Source organism: Euprymna scolopes, chromosome 2 (assembly GCF_053919585.1).
Source record: "Euprymna scolopes isolate OS-2025 chromosome 2, ASM5391958v1, whole genome shotgun sequence".
Lineage (NCBI taxonomy): Eukaryota > Metazoa > Mollusca > Cephalopoda > Sepiida > Sepiolidae > Euprymna > Euprymna scolopes.
Genome location: NC_136483.1, coordinates 163,361,420 through 163,380,262, shown reverse-complemented (window position 1 = coordinate 163,380,262; position 18,843 = coordinate 163,361,420). Strand labels below are relative to the sequence as shown.

The following is an 18,843-nucleotide window of genomic DNA, read 5'->3' as shown; positions in this document are numbered from 1 at the left end:
TGCATATTTTATGTATTGAATTGCAAAAATAAATATGAGTGCATAATTTTTCAGTAGATTGAAAAAAAAAAAAAAAAAAAAAAAATTGTATGAAGAACCAACCAGGACACTTTTTTATAATACTATTTGGGAGCAGGGCGGAACATTGTACTATTACTTTTCCATTATAACCATTTTGTATTCTTGAACATATTTAACTTAAAATATTTTCTTTAAATATCAAGTGCAAACTACTGCCAACAAATATTGTATTATACTGATTATAGGAAAAGGTTTATTTGCAATCATAGGAGTGCTTTGTGAATAAACAGAAATTCAAATGAACAAATAAGATCTTAACTTTATGATAAAACAGACTTGAACACAATTTAAAGTTTATATGGTTTAGATTAATCAGACAATAGTTCTCATCTTTAAGGTTATCTACACGAGGTTCCAGTCAATATAACCTGACAGGTTACAATTAGTAAAGACCTGAAGTACATAATAGAAAAAGCTTAAAACGCGAGTTACAAAGGTCCAAGATTACATTGACCAAAATGTTGGGCAGATAATGCTTAAGATGAAACCATTGTTCAATTAATCTAAATTGGAAAGATTCATGCCTCATTACAAATTCAGAACGGTTTTAAACAATTTTAAGTTGATAATATTGGAGAAAAGAGAAAAAAAAAAAACTCACCTTTTTTCGATGTTTTCCCATTTGTCTAATACTTCTTCAGGTATTTGATCTGAATTTATGAACAGAAAGCACACAAGAAAACTTTAGAATCATTTGAATTCTTCAGTTCCTACATCTGCATATCATATGCATGCAGTATCAGGCAAAAGTGAAGAATGGCAACCTGAATGGAGAAGACTGGTTTTTATACAGTATGAAACTTATGTGAAAATTGCATTCCAAGTAAGACCCGATATATGCACATAAAAACGAAGCATCTTCAAAAATTAATGGAGTAGAATTTTTAAGATAAAATCAGTTTGTCATTTAAGTAATAATCATGAATTGGTAAAATACAGACTTATCTTCCATTGCTTTACAAGATTTCTGCTCTTATCAAGGGAAGTGAAAGTTTTTACTTATTTGTAATTGTGATTTCACTTGTACCACTATCTGTAAGGGCCAAAATTTTATGAGTAGCACTCACAGTAGAAAACAATTAAAGCACTAAGTTCTAATTTAGTTTTAATTTAAAAAAAAAAAAAAAAAAAGATTTTGCAAGTATATACCACCATGGCCTCCAAGTTGAGACAGTGGATACCTCTAATTGTGAAGCAAAGATTTCAATTTCCAACTATACCTCTTAAGTTGGCACTGATTCCAATGGTAAGGACAATGCAGAGATAAGCGGAGAGCACATACGGGACTTGGTATTCCCAAATGGTAAGCTATTTTAGTACAGTCCAGGCTCAAAGTTTAACTTTGGTAATCCAACAAACCAGCATGTCTATGGCATAGTGTAAACTATGGCATGTAGGAACAGTTACAAGCATTTTAAATTAAAAAGGATTCCTGCAAAACTAATTACAACTGACCTTAAAAGAGACAATTTAAAAATGTTCAAGGAACATTAGAAAGTTTTATGAAGATAACATTTCCTTTCATAAAGTTGTTCCAACTACTATTTCTTTAAAATCCAACTTCAGTGTTTTTAGTGACTATTTGACTAAAACCGTAATTAGTGATGGGACGAATCCAATATTTTTCCGATTCTTTATAAATCTAAATATTTCACTATAAAGTTATCCAGTAATTGTTAAATGTGCATATATTTTCTCAAACGTAAAAACACTTGGGGTGGGGGTGATCTATAGATTTTATCTTTATCAGTAATTTAAATATAAAAAAAAAAAATAAAAAAAGTTAAAACTTTTTGATCTTGTAAAGTCATCTTCAGGTCATTCAATCTTTATTTCTAGTTTTTACTAGAAAATCATAAGCAGCGATATCGGAAGAGGACAGCTGGGCTTGTTCAAGCACACTTTTCAATTTGTGAAGGTATGGAACCAGCTGCCAGAAGAAGTGGTATCTGCAGAGTCACTCAATAGCTTCAAATCCAGATTGACAAATATTGGAGGAATCACCTGCTTCACTGATTACAAATCTAAAGAGACTAATCTCCGGTGTATAGTCCTGTGGTTCTTTACCATATATTGTATGGTAGCATAAGAAACATAAGCTCAAGGAGATAATGTTGCCCAGGATTGAATGATGATCAATTTTACACTATTTTTATGGTCATCAAAATCTGAAATCACCCAAGAGGAAGCTTCACTTACCTCCATGCAGTAACTTAATACAAAATGTTATTCTACATTGCACTCTAGAGAAGTGTTTCTCTTATAAAACTTTATATAAACTTTCCAGTTAAAAAAAAAAAAAAAAAATTCACAAGTGGAGTTTGAACCTACAAACCACGTCAGGGAAGAGAAGAAAAAACCCTATTAATTTACCCACAGTAGAATTTTCAAAGCCCTTTGTTCTATCATTGTTGCTAAGCGACAATGTGGGAAAAAAAAATGGCTTTACTGATAGATTAAAATAACTGTTTCAATATAATTATCGGGGGTATTCCGAGACAAAACGTAACTAAGCTCACTCCCAGATTTATACACTGAAGTTCTGTAAATTTTAAAGAATTTGTTCAGCCATTTCTGAGTATAAAGGAATGAGCTCACAAAGTTACATTTATATAATTGTAAAGACATTACAGCCACATTCATTACAATCAATTGTAGAATAGCAGTAAAAATCCTAGCAGAGAATTGTTGCGACATGCTAGTTTCAGAGACTTCAAAAATAAGATTCATTTGTATACTCACCCCGCCATACTTTAGCCACAACTTCCAGTTGGTATCGATCGTCTGGAGTATTTACAGGAATATTGGAAGAAATTTGAAGGAAAAACCCTCGCTGATTGTGTAATTTCAGGATATCATTAGGACCAGCCTCAGCAATACTCCTGAATGTTTCTACAAGAAAAAAAAAAAAAAAAATTAAGATCTTTTTTGAAGTGATGGGGGGATATATATAATCACTCCAGACAAAGCATGAAGCCATTTGAGGTAGCAAGTTTAAAAACTTCCGCTTCAATGTCTAAAGTTAATCAATTGGTGATTAATGGATAGATTCAGACTAAAACTAACAATTCCTCCTTTGTCAGAAACACGAAATACCAGAACTTCAGAGAATTCAGTTTTGTTTCTCCTACCTCAGTAATGTAGCATCAAATTCAACTCTAAAACTACCACACTCAGATTTCCAAATGAATGCAAGATTGAAAAATTTATACAAAATGTATGAACTAGAATTTGGGATTCGTCATCTTGTTTGGCTACAAAACAGTGAATCACTCATGAGGGATCAATTTCTCAACCTTCTCAGGCCATAAGTAAGGAGTTAAATGTTTATCGTAATGCTCATGTTGAGCAATTTTACTCAAAAATGGATCAACCATAATAGTGGGCACTACAAAGGCTCACTTTATTGGCTATTACAAGATGCGAGGGTATCACTCCTTTCACCAACTTTATCTACTTACCTGCAAATATCAAATGGACATACGTATATAATAAAAACCCTATCTAATGTATATATACATTAGGAGTTCGATATTACAGATTTCACTTATACTGTAAACTGCCTGTAACAGGCACAATACGTTGACATCAGTTCAAAGTTAAGCAATGTTGAACCTGACCAGTACCAGATGAGCGACTATTTGGGAAGGTGAGGTGCTGTATGCACCGCGAAGTAAAAATATCAGGTTGAGAAATTGGCGCAGTCTATCCTTCAAGGGTAGATGAGACTAAGTCATGGTAGACTTACCATCTAATGATGGGGGTCATAAAAATATCCTTGATAGTCCTGGCGAAGCCTCAAGCATTCAGCTACAAACAAGATTTTAATTACATTACAAACTTGTGTAGCAAGTTCCATCTCTGCTACGGCCGTGCTAGATGGATGGTATGTAACGGTCCTTCAGTTGATGTTTGGATCATGTAATACCATTATAGTTACAATGTCAAAATGCTGAAGAACCTCATTTTTTTTTAGTCCTGGGGGCAGAGGTTTTGGTGTCTCCAAACTGAAAGTATATATTAGTGGTGGGAGGATTCCATTATTTTTCTGATTCAGATACGATTGCCAATTCCGTACCGAATTTCAGATTCCAAAACAATCACCAATTCAGATTCTTTATAAATCTGAAAATATTTAAATAAAACCATTTAATCCTGATTACCGCAAAAACTTTTCATGCGCATATATTTTCTTAAACGTAAAAATGTGAGGGAGGTAATCTAGATTTTACTGGAAGTAAAAATATTTTATTGCCAGTGGAAGATTTTCATGAAACCTAATTAAAAAGGAATTTTGGCATCGGAAAATAGACATGATTTTTTTCAGATTCCCAAAAAAGTTCCGATTTTGCTGATTAATCATCCCTACTAGTATAGATGCAAGGTCAAATGTGTAGTATCAGTTGCAATTGCACACCTTAATATTTTTTAAATTCATTTGTTCTGGTGCAAGTAATTGAGCACTGGTTATTTCTGCTACAATGCTAAATTGGACGTATATTGTTTACATTGTGAAACCTTTTCTAAACTTGTTAATTGTAGGTTAAAAAAAAAAAAAAAAAAAAAAAAAAATCCATTGTTTTTAATCAAAAGCTACTTGAACAAGGTAATGCTGGTTATACACAAATGCTCTGTAGGGGTTTCACTACGATACTATCCCATTGATTACTGTACATGCAATAATCCTTATCCCAGAGTGGCTTCCAGGCCTTGATAAGTGGTGACCATGTAAAAAAAAAAAAAAAAAAAATCTGTTGCCAAGGCCGCTGGAAGAATGGTGGGATCCTTCTATCGATCTAGTAGATTGATCACTGCTGATGCAATTCTCTATATAAGAGCCAGGTACGTTCAAGGATGGAGTACTGTTGCCACATCTGGGCAGGAGCTGCTAGAAAGGACTTATCCTGCCTTGATAGAGTTCAAGGCAGACTTCGTAGCCTCATAGGGGATGTCCTTTTCTCTTCCCTGCAATCTCTTTCTCACAGAAGAGATGTTGCAAGTTTGCTGTATCGTTATTTCATGGCAAGTGCTCGGCGGAGCTCCAATCTATGGTCCCCCCCCCCCCTCGCCAAACTAAGAAACCCATCTAGAAGAAATCACTATCAATAATTTCCCCTACTCTTTATCTCTACCTCAACAGATTCCATGAGCAAAGCTTTATTAGAACTATGGAAGTCTTGTTTTCCTGCTTTCCAGCTGATTACAATATGGTCGTCTTCAAGTCTAATGTAAATAAGTTTTTGATGAGCCGTTCCATATAAGGTAACAAAAATTTACATTTCCATTACTAACGATTACTATATTGTCCAATTTCTACTGTACTCTTTAACCCTGAAGGCCACTCGAGGTTGTGATGCCTATGTAAAAAAAAAAAAAAAATAAATAAATTTAGATTTAATTCCTGCTATATCGTTTTCCAAAATATTAATACGGTAAAAATGTACATGGAATTATGAAGAGAAATCCGAAATTGCACGATTTTCAAAAGATAAAAATGAATAACTGGGAATATGAAGTTACTTGGTAGAGGCACTAGAATATCAAATTCTGTGACAGTTACGTTTTTTTTTATTGCTAGGACCAATTATCTCCAATAGAGATAACTGGTTCAAAAGTAGAATTCTTGTAATTAAATATTGTATGAGCATTCTAATCTTATTCTGATTAGTTATAAAAAAGGAAAAAGGTTTCCTCTATATATTCCATTTCATATTGTATGCATCCTGCGAGCCCAAGGGATGATTGCAGCTCCCAACTTCGGGGAGGGCTAGAGAAAAACCCTCTCAACAGTAGAAGTGGCAGGGTAATAATGGCGAAAGGAGTTCTATTATGTTTGCAAATCACTCGAAGGAGTGAAAAAAAAAAAAAAAAAAAAAAAAAAAAATGCTGCCAAGACGTAAATAGGCGAGTTGTAGATCCAAAAACAAGGTATATTATAGAGATATTTTGATAGAAGGGTAAAAAAGTTATCTTGTATTATTAGCTGACCAGTAGATATTTGAAGCAGGGTTTCTGTTTTAGCCCCAAAACACAGGGCATAAACTGATAGTTTGAAATAGAAAATGTAGAAAATACAAGAATCCTTTCTATAATCAAGTATAGACAGAAGAGACCATTTGAAGGTTGCCAACATACATAAGTTATAGTGGTACCATGGAAATAACTGGATTTGATCTTTGTACACAGATCAAATCTAAGTTATTCACTTTACTACTGCCACCTCCTTGAAGTGCTATGATAATGCCTAAGTTTTTGAGTAGTGCATGGCTGCCAGGTCTTATTGATGCTGCCGTGATTTAGGGTTATTTATAATCAAAGAATGTTACAAGTTCATGAAGTTGATTAAAAAATTTAGATGGATTTTAAAAAAAAAATTTTGATTGAAGTGTTAACTTTACTTTTATGCTTCAATTAATTTTTAATCAAATTTTAAAATTTGAGAGAAAAAAAAAAGCTTTCCTTTAAAAAGGTCAGAATCGTCCATATGCTTATATAAGACCAATAACATGTTTTTACTTTATTTTTGTGTTCTAATCTCGTGTTCAGTTTCCTTGTACAAATTTAGATATTTTTTATCTATTTTTGACGGTTCAAAGAAAAAAAGCGATCTGCTTTTGTTACATTTTCATTAATTTCACCAAGGAGTTTATTTCTTCAGAGTTTGGTTTGTTACTTTTTACAGTCTTGTAAACATTGGCTTTAACATGGTCAAAATATTGGTCATTGTTTTTGTTATTTAATGCCAAATCCAGTAATTTAGGAAAAGTTTCTATTCTAGTTCTTTATCTCTTCAAATATTTATGGAGTTTTGTTTGGTTTTGTGGAAGAAAATTGATTTTGCTTTTTGACTTTCACTAGAATATCATTGAATTTTGCAAAGAAAAAAAATGGTTGATTGGTCAGTAAGTCAGTATCTTCAGACTGACCTGATCTGGTAGTACTAGATCAGACTAACAGGTATTATAATTTCATATTACAGTTGAGCTGGGAGCAATGGTAAATAGGGGCATATTCCCAAATGGACGTCTTTCAAAGTTCTACTCAGGACCATGGTCAAACTTAAAATAAAGTCAATTTTAAGATATCTAGTTAAGGTCAAGAAAAAAGGTGAAGGTTAATTTTGGTAATAACTTCATTTTCGTTTATGGTAAAAAGTTATGTAAAAAGTTATGTGGTGTACATTGTAACCAATGAAGTTCCACATCTGATCAAGATTGGAATTTTTACAGAATTTCAAAATCCTGTTTTGATTTGATACTTAACTCTGCTCTTTGATTGCAGCAACCATCATGTGAAGTTCCAGTCCGATCAGATAAAATCCGAGTTATCAACATTCCTAGAGGCAGAACTTTGTAGATACTTACAATATGGAGAAGTAAAACCCAGATAAAACTGGCCCATCCTCACATTGTCTGGAAGAGGTTCAGTGTTACTAACATTCTCATTTACATATTCAAAGAGATGCATTAATACTATTATCTAGATTTTGGATGGCTTGCATCTTTCATTTAGTGCATCAATACTGGCAAGTCTACATCCATGTTAAGAAAATTATTACTAGCCATTTATACATATTGTCCAGATGTAGACAAATAGAAACAGGTGTCAGTTTTAAACAGAATAAAACTGTCCTAACATTGTACAGGGAAAAATAGCGTCTGGATGACTATTCAAGAGTTTGGTTTCCCCGTTTCACAGCTTTTCAGTGCAGATAGACAAGCACTTCTCCATAACTCAGAATCAGGCCTTTAACCATTACATCTATGCTTATAAAATTCATAGCACTACCAAAACGATCTTTACCTTGTATTGTTGCTATTAAAAGTGAATTTATAATTTAAGATTTTTCAAGTACAGTGAAAACTTAAAAATAACCAAGAAGATCTCCTGTGCACCATCAAAATCCTTTCATGGGAAAGCAGGTTTAGGCTCTATGCTGTAAAAATATTGCCATTGAAAAGCCACAATATACAATTATTACAGTATTTGGTACTCCTGCAGAGTGATCCAGAATCCACCCAGCTTTCCCCCGGAACATGATGTCAACAGCTGGAGTATGTTGAGCGTCATCAATGAAAGCATAAAAGAAAATAAAACTTAAAATTTAAGGTAGGTTAACAGTAAAGAAAAAGGTTATAACAATTTTCCCCAGACCGTTTTATTAATGGTGTGCGTAGATTGTATTCCGCATTCGCACTGGAGCTCTGTGTTCGCTTGAACGCCCACAAGTAGATTGTAATTATGATCGCAATTGTCAGCCTAGATTTGGCAAAAAAATAATAAAAAGGTACCAGTCCAGGCACTATGGAACCGATATTTTGCTGTTAAAATAGAGGAAAAGTTATATAGTGCATGACAAATTAAAGGTAAAGGCCTCCAGAGCACTGAAAATTCCTAGAAAAGCAAGATGAGCTTGTATAAAAATGTATATAATTCTTACAATATTTTAAGTCTACACAAAACCGAGATCTCCAGAGTGCTGCCAAAATTATCCATTCTGGGCCATCAAGTAAAAATACTGCTGTTAAAATATTGTAAGGAAATTAGATGCAATGGATTTTAAGTACAGTGACAAAACAATGCTATAGAAACCTCCAAAACAGGAGTCCTCCTCCAGAGAAAAGTGAACGGGTGCAGTGAAAATTGGTTCAGCATAGTTTTCTTTTTTTTTTTTTTTTTTTTTTTTTTTTTTTTACTGGTACAAGAATAAACATTCTCCCAATGGAAAATCTCCAATAAGAGGGGGGGGGGGAATTACACACGATGTTGAGAAAACTCAACATTTGTTGCAGTAATGTACATGTTTAATCGTTTTGTAACCGCATTTTTATTAAAAAAAAAATAAAACATTTGTTAGGATGCAAATTTTAATCTGACCTTTCCAAAAATTAATTTTCCTTGTCAAAGAGAAACAATGTTCATAATCTACACTGCAGATTCAAATCAGTGTCATCCACTTTAGACAAGGAGCAAAACATTTTACAAAAAAAAAAAAATTTCAGATTAAAATTTTTATTTTAAACACTTATGACTAAAAAAAAAAAAAATGTTGCCATTTGTCTTTAAAGATGCAAGTATTTAAAATATCGTCAGGATTCAAAATATTTGTTACAACATAACTTTAAAAAATAGTCCATATTAACAAAGTACTCAACCTGAATAAGTATTTGAAACTAATGGCGATTACAATATTCTATTTAAAATAACAGGTTTCAAAGAAAAGGTGGCTAGGCAGAATTAAACAGATTATCACATTAATTACTGATGAAAAACTGTCCGACAAGAATTTTATATTTACAGAACTGATACATTTAGTTACTTCTGCTAGTATAATCATAATCCTTAGAGATAAGGCCCGAGAAGCTTTCTCATGTAGACAGTTACACTAACCTTCCTCTGAATTGAACATTAAAATCTATAATACAATTACACCGGTTTATTGCTAGAAAGGCAAAAATTTTAGAAATTCAATTTATTCAGCAAACTACCAATTTCATTGCACCGGAGGATCATCCCTAAAAAGCCCAGACTTAAATGTCTGGGATTATTTTGTTTAGAGTTTATTAGCAAGAACTCAAAAATGTCGAGGTAACAGACCATCGATTTGAAGACTGTCTTCAAGTCTTGAATTATATCCAACAGGATACAATTCAAAACGTTACAAACTTGGATTTCCAAGTTAAAATGCTATGACATTGAGTATAATATTAGTCTTCAAAAAGTGTCAATTTTTTCCTTTGTAAAAAGAGACTGCTTGACAAATTTGCTTTTCTAGCAACCACTAGTATAGGTTCGACTTCAGATACCAAATCCCATTACCAAGAAATTAGATTAGGAGTGTTTAATATATTGTGATCAGCATTTGTTTTAGAGTTTTGTCTACCCTTTTATTACCTCTTTAGTTAAAGTTACTTTCTTACAGGGCATCATTTAAAATTCTCCATTGCAATGTATTCTTTCCTAGCCATTTGTGACAGAGGCAAGACTTTACATGCCAATAGAACCGAATGTTTGGATTGCTTGATCATTCATTTGATATTTTAATACCGATACAAACTCGCTTTCTATTTCGTTTAGTATTTCATGTTACAACCTGGCGACAAACACCAACCTGTAAAGTAAAAAATACTTTACAAGAAAAAGTTAAGTATCACTTTATACAGACATTGGCTACATATGTGCATACATGTTTCACCTGTGATTTTTCGAAATGCAGCTTCCAATGACATTCAGTATTAACTGAAACTAAAGCGAATAGAAAAAATACAGAACTCCCAGGATACGGCATTAAAAATTAAAATACAATACAGTATATAATAGTAATCAAATAACACTAAGATTTTGAAATACTGTAATCAGGGGCCAGAAAAACATTCCATATTGTAACCTAAAAACCGTATCCCGGGTGGCTACTCTAATTGTTTGGGGAGTGAAAAGGAAGGCAAAAATATAAAAGGAATTGACAACCAAACGTCGGTGTGTGTGGGAGGGGGGGGACGCATAGCTATGCATGGAGCCAGAATCACACCCTAAAACCTACAGGAGCAAATCTTGAAGTTGGCACATGTAAAACTGGTGGGTATAATGAAAACAAAAGCACTTAGAACTAAAATATGGTGGCTTAGTAGACAAGGATAGAGGCCACCATAAGCCGATGTATTCGTGCACAACCTTAGACTAAGAGGAACCACTGTCCACTGCATACAGCTGAAATGAAAGCCCCCACCCCGGGAAGTTCTATTGACCTTACTCTAGCAGGGATTATGCAATTGGAATAGTGCATGCAGACTCAAAATGGCCTGAAGCATTCGTAACAAGATCCACCAGGGCTGGTACAATTGTATCGACAATCCAAAACTTTATACACATGGCATCCAAGCAACCATTGTTTCAGATAACAGGTCCCAGTTTATATCCTCGAAAATTCTGTAAAGAATAGGGGTAGCCAACACCAAAAGATAACACCTTATCTCAAACTAATGGGAAAATTGAGTTCTTTGGAACCATGTTTGAAAGCTTTTTTGGCAACGAATATGGAAGGAAAGGACTGGAGAAGACATCTAGGAGAGTTTCTGATGCATTACAAAAATATGCTCCCATGCCATGGTGGTGGGAGGGGGCTACAAAGCTCCTCTTGGGTACGAAAGTGAATAACCTACCAGGATTGCACGAGGCCTGAAAACCAGGATTGGAGAACAGCTCGGCAAGAGACAAGGCAAATTGAAAAATCGCACAGATCAAAGAAACAGCTAAACAGACTTGCATAGAACCCGGAGATATAATACTCCTTAAACAAAACCGGCATAAGCTAACTCCAGTATACCACTCAACACCAAGGGGAATCTGCAATTATAAGGCAACAAACTGATTCTAAGATGTCGCAACTGAAAAGAATCTCCAAAGACAGGACCCGTCAACAACTAGGATGACAAGCGAAAAAGTGATGGAAAACAGACCTCCCGATTGCCCTCAGATGATCAAGACACCACATAAAACCTTGGAGATAGACAAGCAGTAGTTCAAAGGATGTGGACAGCACTCTAAATACAAAGGAAATGGCAGATGTGACATCAGATATGTCATGAGCAGGAGCATAAATACAATTCACTGAGGAAAGTTTCAGACTTTTCAGCAAACAGCAAAGTTGCCAGCGTTGAAGCGTGGGATATTTCGACTAGCAGGCACTAGTTTTTTTTATTCAATTTTCACCCCAAACAAGGCACAGTGCCACTTTGAAGTAGGGAGCTACTATTGGGGACAAGTCTTTCAGTGAAAAAGAAAGAAATCCTATCTATAAAATTCCCTGAATAAATTTGAGAACTAATTTTAACTAGTTGGAAAACAGTTGAATTTTGGACAACCGAGAAAAAGTAATGAAGTTTCAGAGTCTTCATAAAAGATACAAGTTTTTTTTTTTTTTCTGGTGAAGACTTACGAGTCAAATTAGAATTTAAATGTTTTTAAAAATGCATTTTGATTGATCCCTGAACAGTTTAAATTTCAATACTTGAGCAGTGGAAATATTTATACTGTTCGTTTATGTTTAGTAAATATTTCAGATTTCCTACATTTTCTCATCCGAAAAGCAAAATAAACAAGACCTGAAATCGGATCATTTGCACAGGAAATGTACATGTTAAAAATGGGACCGTCACATTTAATGGGAGGCATGATTGTTGAAATGTTTTATTTTGTAAAACAAGTAATTTTATAATCATTCAAGTTGTGAAGTTTTTCTGCAAGGGAGGGGGGGGGGGGCTTTAAGAGCCTGCAAGAAATACTGATAATAGGACAATATAATTATTTTGCAAATGCATATTTTTTAGCACCCTCAAACATTTTCTTATACATGTTAAAAAAATTCTGTACTAGGTCAAACTTAAAGAATCCAGTTTATTCACAATTTAAAAATAACTGAAATGTTTTTTGAATTTTTTTTTTTTTTTTACTTCAACCGTTTATAAAAAAAAAATTGCTTTACGAAATAAGCAAATAAGATTGTAAAGTATTTTATGTAGGGATTCCGCGAAGGTAAAACTATTGCTAAAGACTAGCGTATTATCTTTCAAGGTTTACACCTGAATAGTATTTTTTGCCATGATACCATCCTCCCAGGCATCAACTACTTTAATGAGAGTAATGCACGTTTGTTAGTCTTACTAGCAAAAGTACATAATCAGAGCAAAGTTTTAACGATTTTCTTTAAATTTTGCACGTTTCTGGCAAAGGGAAAAGAATTGTCATTTCTGGAATCAGAAAACGGCCAGATAACACTTATTGGTTAATTTTTTTTTTTTAGCTTGAATTGTTATATTTTAGGTCTTTAAAATTCTTTTTCACCCTCCCCTCCAGATAAGACATACTGCCACATAGGCACGATCCCAAATAATAACACCTTACATCTAACAAGGCATAGTGGGAAATTAAGTAAAGAGGTTTGTTCACATTACATTTAAACGTTTGCATGCCAGTACAGTCAGGGAAACTGGGAGGGAGTTCCAAAATCTATCAGTCTTAGGGAAGAAATTATTAGAGTAGAAAACTTTACGGGCCTTAACAGTGGAAAGGATGAGATTTTGCTGTTAGTATACATGTTGAAGGAGGCACAAATGCTACAAGTTCAAAGAACATTCCATAAAAATACTTGTAAGAAAAAGGCACAGGCATGCAACATTGCATTGATGAGGCAGATGTTGGAGCTTGGCAGACTACATCAAACGGCATCATGTCTTGTCTGGAAAGATTTCATAATATTAGTTGAAATTTTAAAATTTCATAGAAACATTAAATGCAAATTTAAAATATGAACGTGGAAAGATAAGTATGTCAAGATATGAAGTGATTGCATCTTATTAATTGGAATCTCACCAAAAGGAATAAAACTAAGAAACAAGGACAAAAAAAAAAATGAAAAAAAATAAAAGTTTAGCTTTTAAATTCCTCGTTTCATAAAAAGCAAATGCGATAAAAAGATGTTGGCAGGATCCCAATACATTTGACCTAAAAGCTAAAAGTAGGTTTTCTGTCACTCCCACACAAATATTGGGACGGCCACATTAGATATATACATCTCTTCAGAATCAAACCAAATGTTACTGGTAGAAAAGCTAAAACTACCTCCCAGCTACACAGTGAGCAATATACAGTACTAGCAGGGAGATCCAACGTTATCCAGGATGGAATGAGGATCAAATGTTCTGGCAGGCTTTTGTCATTGAAATCAGTGAAGTTGCCCCCATCCAGTGTACCAGGATTAACTTTGCATGCCTCTCCACTGATCCGCAATACAGTGTAGTCTACATGTATAAAGAGAATCTTAATTTTTATTAAATCACAGAACCCCGGGATACGGCATAAAAAAATTAGTAATATAGTACAGTGTATAATATGTATATAATCAAATAAACACCAAGGCAGGTCAAATACTATAACCAGAGCCCCGAGGGGGGAGGGGGTAAAAAAAATCATAAGACCACCTACTGTATATGTAGCTAGAGACTTCAAGTTTAAAATGCAAAAGTATCATGGTTTAATTGTGCTCTAAACAGGAACATTAATTTCAAACATGCCCCTGTATTAGTTGATTTTATAGGGCGAGCCTTCCTGCTTGTGCATTAAAATTTTAATACACACGTGATGTTAGGTTGTATAAAAGAATTAACTAGTCAAAAAAGATTTTAATTACAAAATTTCGATTTGATAATTATCCGACACATTTAGATTCAAAACTCGTGCAAGAACACTCCCAGACACAAGCATCTGAAATTTCAAGAAACGGACCCAACATTTCAGAGTACAGAGGAACAAACTCATAAAATTCCTTTTATATAATATAAAAGATGTGAGGATTCCAATATTTTTACTAATTCTGATGTAGTTTCAGATTCTGAAAATAAAATTTCGTTTTTAGATGGGCAGGGGGTGGAGAGTTATCTACTTTAAATTTTGAAGTAAATTTGACAAAATATCCCTTTATCAAAATCTTAGCTTTGATGCATTGAAATTTGAATCTTCATTTTGGCTAGCAAATGAAGTGTTAATAAATCGTTTTTTGGAATTGGAAATTAGGCTAAAATACTTCCAATACTTCAAAGTACCAATTAATCATCCTTACAAAGGAAAGGTAGTTTCCTTAAAGCACTGCTGATAAGCAAGGCTGTAGTAATGTAGTGATATTGCATCATTTTCCTTCAAAATATCAAAGATTTTATCATCCCAGTCTAAACAGCAAGCCCATATTTATAGATTTATATACACAATTCTGAAATAGCTATACAAGATGTATAAAATTTACTGTGCATATGCACGTGTATGTGCATTGAAGATGAGTATATATTTTGAGACCCACTGTGTGTGCATGTATATGTAACATACAATATTCAAACTGGCTCAATTTGCTCACTTTAAAATTTGCTACTTGAAACCAAAATTTTCAATATTAGATTTTGAACTTGTAAAGGCATTCAATGTCACCAATCATGACAAAATGTAATGTTCTAACAGTATTTGATTTTTGAGCAAACTTCTATTTGTTTTCATTCCAACCGATTGGACAACTTTAAAGCATTTATTTGCTTTAAAACTGAAGTTAAGCGTTCATATTTGCCCTTTATTGCCCCCACCCTCACAAAAGTGTAAGTTACTATTATTGAGTGTAATCGAGAAAATTGGCCACATCCTGTCTACTCATCCCTTGGCTAACACCACCCATATTACAGAGGTCATTTCTCACCTTAACAGATTGTTCAAGCCCATCCCTATGCCTGCCACCAAGGGACAGCAGACAAGTCTCCCAGATCTTTTTCTTACAATTTACCCATACCGTCTCCACTGGGATCTTCCAGTTATCGAGATAAAAGTGTAATGTCAAATGTACTTCATTGTACAGTATAGATACTATAGGGCTAACTAGGATAGCTTCCAAACATTTATATCATTGCTCTGCATTTCATGTCTAAAAAGGTAAGTGTCCTTTATAGTATCAGATGACTAAATGATTAAGCATTAATATAGACCACTTCATACCCTACAAAAATATTCCAGCAAAAACATAGGAGTCAGCCATGGTTTACTCCAGAATGTGCAGCTGCCATTGCACCCATAAACTATCTCCATTGCTTTCAACAAAATACATGTTTTGAAACTAAGCCGCCTTTAGAACTGCCAGCAACCATGTGCCAACTAATATCACATGATTAGCGAATCTCTGAGGCTTTGTATCTAGGACACTTACTGTTGATACAAACGCTTCGATAGATTATGGCATGAAGATCTACTTCAAAATTTCCAGCAACAGAATAGCTGGAAATGTCCTCGATTAATACTTTCCAATAGGTTTATAAGAGTAGTTTATGGGCAGAAATAAGCTCATAGTATTAACACTGGTATTCCTCAGAGTTCCATTCTGGACTCGACTCTTCCTAATCTTCAATGATCTCCCAAACCATGCTTAAATCATTCGTAGACATTTATGCAGACACTTTATCGCAATACTTCAAAAGCTTGCAACAACCAAGATCACATTCTCTCTTCGGACCTTGAGCATGTGATACAATGGGAAAGGTAGCTAGTTAATTTAAATGCATCTAAAACCAAGCTTCTTTCAGTCAACATTGACTGCCACCTGATCCCACTTGAAATGATGGCTCCTATCTTTAAGATGTTTTAACAAGCTTCTGGGACAGACATCCACTCGATCTGAAATGAACGCCATTACCAAAAATTGTCAGGAAAATGATTAGATCATTTTACACTCGAGTAGATATCTCACTGATGCAATCCTCTTGCGACATCTGTGGAGGAGCTGCTCAGAGCATCCTCTTCCTCGACAGGGTACAGAACAAATTTCTCCTCTCTGCAGCCTCCGTAAGAGATGCTGACAGACGTTTAACAAAGCTTCACTGATTCCCTTAGTCTTTAATGGCAAACACCTGACTTAGCAGATCCAGTGCCTTAATCGAAGTGGAAATTCCATGAGCAGAGTTTTCTAGATCTACTTATCTGTGGAACAGTACCACAAATCCGTTTCCTGGTTGACTATATGGTTATTTACAAGTTTATGTGAACTGGTTCTGGAAAAGGCATCCTTTAAAATTAAATTTCCATTATGGTACCATTAACCTTGAGGGGGTGAAAAATAAAATAGTTTGTATTCAGTAAACTTTGTTTATTGTATATTTGTTTGCCATTATGAATGCAGACAATTTTAGCATTTGAAAATGACATGATTTAGAATTGTATTTGAAATAATTGCGTTTTATTTATGGCAAAGAATATTTAGCAGGTAACAATTTTCAAAGATTGACCAAATAATTTTTTAGTGGTAGCAGATTGATATAAAGAACAGTTGTCAACAAGGTTTTAGTTTGGAGAGAAAAGTTAATATTGGCTGAAGTGGATTGAGGAAAAGAAATGAGTAAGAGTATGAAACAAAAAAAATGCAAGAGAAATCAAAGAAAAAAAAAAGAATGGTCCACCAAACTGAATTTTTGGTTTTCAGATTTGATTTCACTTCTACGTTATTGGGAGAAATTTTGTAGTCGACAAATCGGTTGAAACCATTTTTTTATCATCTGAAAACTCCATTTATCAATTCTAATAAGTAACAATGGTAGCTTCCAAATTAGGCAGTGGGAATTACCTGAATATTACTGAATTATTAAAAAACTTTAATCATATTAACAGATGAAAAATTGCCATCTTGTTTAAATCATGACAAAATTACCTCCCTTTCGAATGGTCTTAGGATTCAGTTGAAATTCTATTTTTATTTTCTTTAACTTTCTACCATATTGATTTTTCATAATTTTTGGATATAATCTTAAGAGGAAGATGTAGATACCATTATTTTCATGGGAAATTCAGGTTTTATGATTTCCAAAATTTCGTCCCAACAGTGTAGTAGTGCCAAACTTTATAAGGAGTTGGACCTAGGGAACAAATTCGATTTAGTTTTAGCCAATAAAAATAGCTAAGGGCTCAAAATAGAAAAATTGGAACTTTGTAGGCCCAAGTAAATTTTAATTCATTTTGAAGTTAGTATATGCGTATGGATTTATCTCGGATGGTAACAAATAATGCTGGAGAGGTATACGTTTTGGTTTTTATTCCAGCTGATGGTACCAAAGTTTTTAAATTTTGGAAATCACTATATTGGGTACAATATAATAGAACTGGTTGTACAATACCAAATCTGCATGAAAACTTCATTTTTATGACCCAGCAGTGTCAGGCACTACTAGTTTATATTTTAAACAATCTCACGCATGTTAATTAGTTCCCTGGACCATAAAATTAGAAAACTTCCAGACAAGATTTAAATTCAATTACAACTTGAATAAAATAAAAAAATTTTCTTTCAGAAAACAAGATTTTCAATTTTTGGGATTCTCCCCCAGAGATTGGGGGGGGGGGGAAGCCATTAAAAGAAATGATAACGGCAAGAGGATTTCAATTACACAAAGCATTTATTCCTGGCAGTAATAAAGTGGCATTCTGGAAAGTTCCCATGAGGCAAATATTCACCGAAACAAGAATTTGATGTGGGTTTTAGCTAAAATGATGCAACATTGGTTTTATTGTAATGCAGAAGATTTAACAGGATACTGTTCATTTTTTTTTTTTTTTTTTTTTTTTTTACAAAGGCATCACCACATTATCAAGGCCCAGAGGCCACTCAAGGATAAGGGTTAAAGAGTGTACAGTAGAAGTTGGTCAATATAGTAATCATTAGTAATGAAAATTTGGTAAATTTAATAACTTATATGGAACGGCTCATCAAGAACTTATTTACCTTAGACTTGAACACAACCATATTGTAGTCAGCCGGAAAGCAGGAAAACGGAAGACAATTCCACAGGCGTGCAGTTCTAAGAAAGAAGCTTTGTTCATGGAATCTATGTTTAGGTTTAGGCACAGATAAAGAGTGGGGGAAATTATTGATAGTGTTTACAGCTAGACGAGTGTTTCTTGTGAAAGTTTGGCGAGGGGGGACCATAGATTGAAGCTCAGTTGAACACTTTCCATGAAAATAACGATACATCAGAGACAAACTCGCAACATCTCTTCTGTGAGAGAGGTTGTAAGGAGGAGAAAAGGACATCTCCTACGAGGCTACGAAGTCTATTTTGAACTCTATCAAGGCAGGACAAGTCCTTTCTAGCAGCTCCTGCCCAGATGTGGCAACAGTATTCCATCCTTGGACGTACCTGGCTCTTATATAGATAGAGAATAGCATCAGCAGTGAGATATCTACTGGATCGA

At 34.1% G+C, this 18,843-nt stretch overlaps 1 protein-coding gene across 1 annotated transcript in view; it reads right to left on the bottom strand.

Annotated features, from left to right (window-relative positions):
* The window catches only part of LOC145298338 (high affinity cGMP-specific 3',5'-cyclic phosphodiesterase 9A-like), an 81,048-nt gene that overhangs the window by 33,050 nt on the left and 29,155 nt on the right, over positions 1-18,843 (bottom strand). Inside the window, exons 2-3 of the mRNA XM_080144313.1 lie at positions 2,824-2,973; positions 683-731 (exon numbers count right to left, since the gene is read on the bottom strand). Coding sequence (XP_080000439.1) covers positions 683-731; positions 2,824-2,973 — 199 coding nt within the window. The remainder of the gene's footprint in view (positions 1-682; positions 732-2,823; positions 2,974-18,843) is intronic.